Here is an 8,484-nt window from a genome sequence, read left to right on the forward strand (position 1 = left end):
CATTTTCTGGTTCATATACAGTCAATGAACTAAGCAGGCCAGACCCAGCTGCTAATGCATTGGTGCCTATGGGAGAGCCACCACTTAAGTGGACCGGAACAGTGACATTTAAAAAAAGAAAAGGTAAACAGCCTGAGTGGGACATCTTCATTTATCCACCATCTTTGGTATTGCTCTCTAGTAAGTCTGGTCGGTCAGGAAATTGTTCATAATTAACTACTGACCTCACGCCAAAGCACGAGGGAAACGTTTAAAAATTCTCCGCTTCTCCAAAAACAATTACAGAACATTTGCAAGATATATTCTTTGACTGGTTTTGGGAAATCTATTTTATAACCAGTTTCCAAAGGGATGTTTGTTTTTAGCTGAATGCTGCCCTCTGTCTTCAGAATGTAGATGTCTTTCGTGGTGCTGGTGCTTTTAGGCTTGTTGCCTCCTAACTTTTGGTTGGTATCCCTACAGCAGATGCGGCTACCGCAGAAACAAGTGTCATAGAAAAGTGCCCTTCGTTATCAGAACATATCTATTTTTGTAGTTCCCTTGCCAGAAGTGTATTTGGTATCAGTTCTTTGTAGCAGAGACTAAAATGCAGTCCCACCCAGGCCAGCATTTAGAATATTGAATGTATTTTTGTATACTCGACATTGAGGATTTTTCACAAAAGTTGTTTAAAAAAAAAACAGGGCCACTGACTGTTATAGTTTTGTAATTGATTCCTTCCCCCTCTAGTTGTTTGGAATCACCAGCAGGTCTGACCTGTCTCGTGTGTGTGTATACCAGCATATGTGTTCACACAATATAGTTGGCTCTGTATAATGTAAGTATAAAATAGCCAGACTGATGCAAGTAGATCCTTTGTGTGTTCAAAACTGTATGCGTGTGAGAAAGATATCTCTATGCTGGTACTAGCTCAACCTAAATGCTGTTCATCTCTCTAGATTCACCTTTTGGGGAGAATTCAAAGCACATTTCCACTTCATCCTTTTTTCTGTACGATATGTTTGTCTGCATTGTGCTCATACTGCCTCGGGTGTGTGTACACTTATGGAAGTGATACTATGCAAATTCTTACCTCAATTTTTAGAGAATTACCTCAAATGAGAATATATTTTCATTTTTCTAAGAAAACGCGTGTACTTTTTTAAAAATCCACACAATTCAGTTAAGGTTCATACCATGCTGTAGCCCTCAATCTCCTTTCACTTGACTAATTCTAAATAGGGCGTACGTAATGGCTGCCTCAGCGGATTATGGGGAAAGAGGCTGCCTACTAGACTTGAGATTTGTATATAATGACGAGACGCTAATGTCTCTGCCCTAACAATGGTAGTCATCCCAAAAAGCAGGCAACAAGCTTAGGTCTACAATAAGCCATAGAAATGCTTTTGTGAGTGAAATCTCTTGCTTTGCCTCTTCCTCTCTGATAGAATCTACTAGAGGCCTGCAAGGTTGTGAAGGAACAGTGGGCTCCCGAGTGGTGCAGCGGTCTAAGACACTGCATCTCAGTGCTAGAGGCGTCACTACAGACACCCTGGTTCGGAGTCCCATAGGGCGACGCACAATTGGCTCAGCGTCATCCGGGTTTGGCCGCCATTGTAAATTAGAATTTGTTCTTAACTGATTTGCCTAGTTAAATAAAGGTTAAATTTAAAAAAAATATCCAACCCCATCAGCCAATACAGAGAGCAACATTTTTTTATTTCAATACTTTTGTTCTTACAAAAACATTTCCAGGGCATTCAAAATGAAGCACTACATTTGGGTACATATAGTGGCAGCAGCCATTTCCAAGATATTTTACAAATATCTAAGAAACAAATACTGGAGGAGCTGAGTGCAGAGTCCCCTCCCTGTAACATGAAGCCAAACATACAGCTGTAGATGCGTGGTTGTCATCGTTCCCACCCAGAACTCAAAAGGGGAAGTTGTACAATTTCAGGGTTCCGACGAGCAATCGAGTGACTAGGTCCTGACTGTAGGGTCAGGCTGAAAGACCGCAGTCTGAACCAGGAACTGTATAGCAGTAAGGGCCAGGAGTTTTTCCTGATTAGGACACACTAGGCCCTATGCATACTTAGAGGGAGAGGAGGGTACTTATTTTGGTAAGGAAAGGTTTGTTTCTTCACATTCTTACTTGGTGTTCTAAGCAGTTAAACTGTAACAGTTTATTTGAGATTCTATGGCTGTTCTGGCTTCAGAAGATTGCAGTGAGACACCACTGTGTCCACAGATCCCTCTAGCAAGGAGGGAAATGACTAAGCTTTGTGGTTCAATGTCACCGAAATAAAAGGAAAAAAGATTCAACCGCTGCAACGTAAGCCAGTTCCCTCCATGCTCGCTCTTAAATAGCGGTAAAAATGCATTGTGGGGGTACCTCACAGCAGTATTTTTCATAGCCCTTACTGGCTGCTCTCTGCCAAGGTGGGAGAAATGGGAAGAGACCAAAGGAAGGTCCTGTATTTAGATGCTGTTTTTCTGTTGAAGTGCAGGCAGATGGTTCAGTGTGTCTATTCTCTGTATTGGGGTGGAGGGGTTGTGGTACGGTTTGAATGAGGTTGGGTTCAGTATTCAATAGTCGTCCCCTCGGCTCACCACCTCCTTGCAGGTGGGCCTGAGCAGGATGGTGTGCTCGAACTGGGCGGTGTAGGAGCCCTTGGTGTCGCAGAGCGGGGGGTAGGGGTCCACGATGCCCAGGTCGCACAGGTTCTTCAGGGCCATCAGGTACTTGCTCTCCCCCAGCCGGTCCAGCCAGCGCCGGCAGAACGCCAGCGTGCCAAAGTTCTCGTTGATCACGTTCAACAGGTGCTTCGCCCGGGGGAGTCTGGGGGGAGGAAGGGGGAGAGAGGGTACAACCTCTGTGGAATACACAGTCCAGTGTTCACACAGGCAACCAACTTACCTGATTGGGACGTGTCCCACATCAAAGTTTTTCATGTAATGAGAACACTCCATGTCATCATGGACCACGCCCTTCCCTGTGCTGCCAAACGTCTCGATGGCGTACACCTCTCCCTCCTGGTGGTGCAAGAGAGGGAATCAGTCAGAAAAATGACACTTATTGGGGTAGGAAGACACTGCTGAGTCAAACAAATACACAGGGGCAGGCAATCCTGTGTTATAGAAATTCCTTGATCATCGACGACACCAATTCAGGCATGCAGGTATTGTGTTACTGGCTAATTGGACCTGGCACGGTTCCTAAGCACACCATTAACTCAGCATCATTACCCGGTCACCCTCCCGCAGCACACCATTAACTCAGCATCATTACCCGGTCACCCTCCCGCAGCACACCATTAACTCAGCATCATTACCCGGTCACCCTCCCGCAGCACACCATTAACTCAGCATCATTACCCGGTCACCCTCCCGCAGCACACCATTAACTCAGCATCATTACCCGGTCACCCTCCCGCAGCACACCATTAACTCAGCATCATTACCCGGTCACCCTCCCGCAGCACACCATTAACTCAGCATCATTACTCGGTCACCCTCCCACAGCACACCATTAACTCAGCATCATTACCCGGTCACCCTCCCACAGCACACCATTAACTCAGCATCATTACCCGGTCACCCTCCCACAGCACACCATTAACTCAGCATCATTACCCGGTCACCCTCCCACAGCACACCATTAACTCAGCATCATTACCCGGTCACCCTCCCACAGCACACCATTAACTCAGCAACCCTTTGTAACCTCGCCTCCCTATCTCCCTCTTTGCTCTTCAAATGCTCAGTTAGACAGATACACACCTCCATCCTGGTAGCTTCTCCTCCTTTGACAATGGGGACAGTCTTGCCGGCATGTATCCTGTACTGGCCAATTGAGTGGCCGTTCAGGTTTCGGATTGGCTTCACTGGAAATTATTCAAATTAACATTTGTGAGGAATTATCTTCGATCATAAATTACAACAAATTCACTGTGTGTGTGTGTATATTATATATATATATATATATATATATATATATATATATATATATATATATATATATATATACAGTAGCTCAGTACCTTGGTATGTTTTGCCGTCAATCTCCACCTCGTACGACTCCATCACTTCCTGAATTCTCTCTCCAACGTCACACAGACGCACGTCGATTCCAGCACACTGCAGAATGATGAAGCATGATTGAGATGAGACTGAACACCTGAACTACACTTACTTCAAATTATATCAAGCGGCCTCAGGAATGGATGGCGTGTGAATGGATGTCGGACCTTGATTCCAGTATTGGTGGCGTCTCTCACGGCCTCCAGCAGTTTGTCATACTTTGGGTTGAACGTGACGGTGAAGGCACAGTCAATGATCCGACCTGAAAACATACAGTGGGAGTGAGCACAGTATCCTACATGGTCTGAGTGGTTAGGTGTGTGTGTGTTGATATGCGTTTGTATACGTTTATGTGTCGAGTATGTTTTGATGTGTGTGTCAGCTGAACCGTGTGTGTACGGTGGCAGGGGTGTACCGTTGATGTGTGTTCCGAAGTCGATCTTGCAGACATCGTCGTATTGCAGCACGGTGGGGTCTCCGGCGTTAGGGGTGTAGTGAGCCGCACAGTTGTTCAGAGAGCAGCCGGTGGGGAAGGCCAGGCCTGCATTCAGACCATTCTCCTTGATCAACTTCCTGGAACAGTTCTCCAACCGCTCACTGAAACACACAGACACACAGAGAGATTGGTTATACAGATAGATGGGATAAATTGATAATGAAGGGATGAAAGCGCAAGAACGGACATATGCAAAAGATAAAATGCAAAGGAAAAAGACTGACAAATAGAAAGAATAGGAAGCAACATCTCAGCTGTGATGATGAAGGCTCACCAGATGTCGATCATGGTCATGCCAGGTTTGATGAAGCTGCGGACGTGCTGGCGGACCTGTCTATGGGCCTCAGCAGCCTGTCTGAAGTCGCTCCACACTTCCTCGTTGGCCTTGTCCAGAACCCGCTTCTCTTCATTGGTGGTCCTCCATGCCGCGGTACGCCTGCACCAAGGGGAATCAGCAACAAGGTTAGCGGTCAGCACACACATACACACTTCTTCCCATCACTGTGTATGAAATTCACAAGGGGAATCAGCAATGAAGTTAGAAAACACAAACATTTTGTCATTGCACAACTACCCTGGAGGATCAACAAGGTTAGTGCCCACGGATACATCTTACTCCCGCACCGTGACTGAGGGGGAATCAATGCAAGCATGGCTACAGGATAAACCAAACTGAAATTATGCTGAGGATGACAACAGTGTTTTGGGTGTTGTTAAAGCTGCAATATGTAACTTTTTCAGCGACCTGACTAAATTCACATGGAAAAGTGTGTCATAGATCTTTCATTCTCATTGAATGCAAGACTAAGAAGCAGTTGATCTGTTCTATGTGCAATATTTCTATAATTCCCATTAAGTTTTGTTATTTACTTTCAGTTTTGTATACCAGCTTCAAGCAGCTGAAAGCACAATATTTGGGGTTATGAAAATAAATATTTCACAGCAGATAAGATGGTACAATGATTCTCGACACTATACTTGCTTGTTTTGTCACAAACTGAAATTAGGCAAACTATTGGAATTTTAGCAACCAGGAAATGGCGGAGTGATTTCTGCATAGCGCATCTTTAAGAGCCCTTTATGTCAATGAGTTTCACATTAGTGAAGAGATCAAAGGTGAAGAACCACCCTGTCACTTCTGTTTGATAACCACACTGACAGATTCATGTATGCCAGGCAGCACTGTTTTATTTTAGAACAAACTCAAACCTCCCTCCCCAGTCTCTCTGGTAGCTACCAGTTTGTGTTGAAGGTTGGACAGGTATAGCATGATGATCAGAGGAGCAGCCACTCTAGTATAACACAGTGCTGGGGAAATAAGAGGCTGGGGCCCCGCTTCTACACTAACCAAGTACAAACCACACACCAAGCCAAGAGTAGGTGTTTGTGAGATTGTGTGTATGAATCTTACCCATCCTGTAATGGGGGGTATTCGCATTCCTGACCGATGGGGAAAACACCACTTGGATACAAGTCACAGATGGGCACAGACGGAGGGTCAGTCTGAACTTTGGCTGTGAAAGACAGGAAGAAACAAACAGTCACATAACCGCTCATTACTATTTCATTAACTATCTAGAAAGTTTGAGTTGGAATTCCAGAGGTGACACAGCAATATTCAGGGAAAAGCCAAACATGCCCATTAGCCTGAGGACCTGAGGGTGGAGGCACTCAGATGGCTGCAGGGTTATGGTTATGCTCCAGAGTGCAGCAGTACGGCAGAGAGCCAGCCAGTCATATCCATCACTAGATCATAGTCTACTTTCCCATTGCACCCTATACATGACCAGACAAAGTGAAAGCCATAACTCTCAAGTGTCAAATGAAATAAGACCAACTCACGTCCTTTCTTCTTTTTCTTCTTCTTCTTCTTTTTGCCTGCCGAGTTCTCCCCCTCATCTCCATCTGAGAGAAATAGGGAGGAATGTGAAGTAATTTAGTCATATTCAAATGTCACAGCAAGCCATGTATTGGTAGATGTGTATGTAGTCATGTGTGAGGTCATCTCTGTGCTGTCCTTAAGGGTCAGACATGCGGATGGTTAAGGTTAAGGGTGGTTAGGATTTGGTTCACAGGCCACAACAACAGGACTGAACCCAGCTCAGCTGCTCCACAGCAGGGTGTGAGGAGCCATGGTTGGAGCTCGGCCCATGTGGTTCTGGGTCAGGGGCTGCCTAGTACTAGGCAAAGGTAGAGTACCGTTACGATCTCTTACCATCCTCCCCGTCTTCTTCTTTCTCTTTGTCCTCCAGAGCTTGCTTCTCCAGCTGTTGTGTCACATCAGCCACTCCATTGCCCTCAGCCTCGGTGCCGGCTGCTGCAGTCATAAATTGCAGAGACAGATACACATGGGTGAGCTCATCCTATACATCTTACTAACCCCGACATGGCGGCAGTGGCGACCACAGCTCCATCACACACAACAGAGAGCATCCAGGAGACCAGAGGGATGGGAGGATGAGAGATGTGTTATGTGCGTGCAAGGGAAGGTACTGTCCAGTGGGGAAGTGATCCTTTTGGACTGTGGACAATGATCCCATTCCGCAAAGTGTATCCCCGAGGTCAGGGACTTGGCAGGAGAGGGGAGAGTATTATAACCTTGGGGGCCAGTACACGCTTTACTGATGTAAACACGCATACTACAAGCTAAATGTTGTGTATGTCAATTTAAAGGGCAGCTGTCTGACATCCATTAGAATAATTCATACCAGCTGTAGCTAGTTGAGGTTGTTACAAGAAGATGGGTTGCTCGAAATAGCACATGCTGAGGATAACGTTGTCAGCACTAAGTACGCAGGGTACAGTGAGCATGCTGTCTGAATCAAACAGTATCTTGACGTTTCATAGCTCGCTAGCAGGCAGCGGGACAATCATTGTGGTCAATCATGTGTAACTAGTTAGTGTTAAATATATAAGTCATGAAACAGATCAGTCCGTGATAGTTACAACCTCGATCATCGAAATCTATGGAATCAAACTGTATTCTGGCGTTTACGTTATGTAAGAAAGCTAACGATAACATAACAGCATTCCACCACACATTACGAAACATCAAAACGTGGTTTTGAATTTGATAGCGACTTGTGGAACCTGCCAGCAAGGGACTACGAACTCCGCCTAAGCTAGCAAGATGTCTAGCCAGCTAACTAACTACTAGGTTTGTTTCTATTACTATTTCCGTCTGTTTACTGACATTTCGGCCTCGTGGTCGGATTGACAGAAGTCTCGCGCCATGCTTAGCTATCGAGCTACGGGTGTGTTATGAGAGCGAGGCGTGTTTCATAAGGCCTGGCGCACGATTCACAAGGCACACTCTTCCCTAGGCACGCACGTCTCAGCGGTAACTGGCCTGTCTGTAACTCTTACCGGGGCCTGCCGACTTCTTCTTCTTCTTCTTTTTCTTCTTCTTCTTGGCTGTCTCCTCGGAAGGGTCTACCTCCTCTTTCTCTTCTGTATCTCCGTTCAGGACCGTCTCTTCTTCGAGTTTCAGCTCCGGTACCTTCTCCTGCACCACATCAGCCATGATTGCAGGCGTTAGTGGAAAAGGAAGCGCGGTGGTTTGTGGGTAAGCTGAATGAGAAACTTGCAGAATCAGCTGAGCGCGTGCTCGTGCTCGCTGAATGCAAAATGTTGTAGGAATTAATTCATGGCTCACCATCACAATTATCCTAAAATATGTATCCCCAGAGACACAATATCATACACAGTAAACAGCCCGGATTCAACAAACCTGGTTAATGTGTTATAACAACATGTATGTTGTACTATACATCTTAATAACCTTTATTTGTTATTATTACGACTAAGAAAATATTGGCCGCTAGATGGCAGCATGCATTAATACTAGGTGACAAGGGATTTGGAGAAGGGCCAATATATTTCCATTCACTTATTACAGCACCAGGAGCAATTTAATAATCGTTAGT

The 8,484-nt window shown here is 45.5% G+C and overlaps 1 protein-coding gene across 1 annotated transcript; it reads right to left on the reverse strand.

The window, feature by feature from the left end:
• Positions 1-1,679: 1,679 nt before the first annotated feature.
• On the reverse strand, positions 1,680-8,104 carry LOC120049954 (methionine aminopeptidase 2-like). The gene is made up of 11 exons (XM_038996485.1): positions 7,925-8,104; positions 6,774-6,875; positions 6,401-6,463; positions 5,970-6,072; positions 4,833-4,994; positions 4,478-4,659; positions 4,230-4,324; positions 4,023-4,119; positions 3,763-3,866; positions 2,900-3,015; positions 1,680-2,821 (listed from the first exon to the last, which is right to left on the reverse strand). The coding sequence occupies exons 1-11, from the start codon at positions 8,079-8,081 to the stop codon at positions 2,569-2,571; spliced, it is 1,434 nt and encodes a 477-aa protein (XP_038852413.1). The 5' UTR covers positions 8,082-8,104; the 3' UTR covers positions 1,680-2,568.
• Positions 8,105-8,484: the final 380 nt, after the last annotated feature.

This window comes from Salvelinus namaycush, chromosome 6 (genome assembly GCF_016432855.1).
Source record: "Salvelinus namaycush isolate Seneca chromosome 6, SaNama_1.0, whole genome shotgun sequence".
Taxonomy (NCBI): domain Eukaryota; kingdom Metazoa; phylum Chordata; class Actinopteri; order Salmoniformes; family Salmonidae; genus Salvelinus; species Salvelinus namaycush.

Bases quoted from the DNA above. Each gene is read 5' to 3' on its own strand.
- LOC120049954 (XM_038996485.1), bottom strand. From the start codon at position 8,081: ATGGCTGATGTGGTGCAGGAGAAGGTACCGGAGCTGAAACTCGAAGAA. The intron at 4,995-5,969 runs GTAAGATTCATA...CCCTTGGTGCAG, and splicing joins TACCCCCCATTACAGGATGG to GCGTACCGCGGCATGGAGGA. The intron at 4,120-4,229 runs GTCCGACATCCA...ATCATTCTGCAG, and splicing joins CCACCAATACTGGAATCAAG to TGTGCTGGAATCGACGTGCG.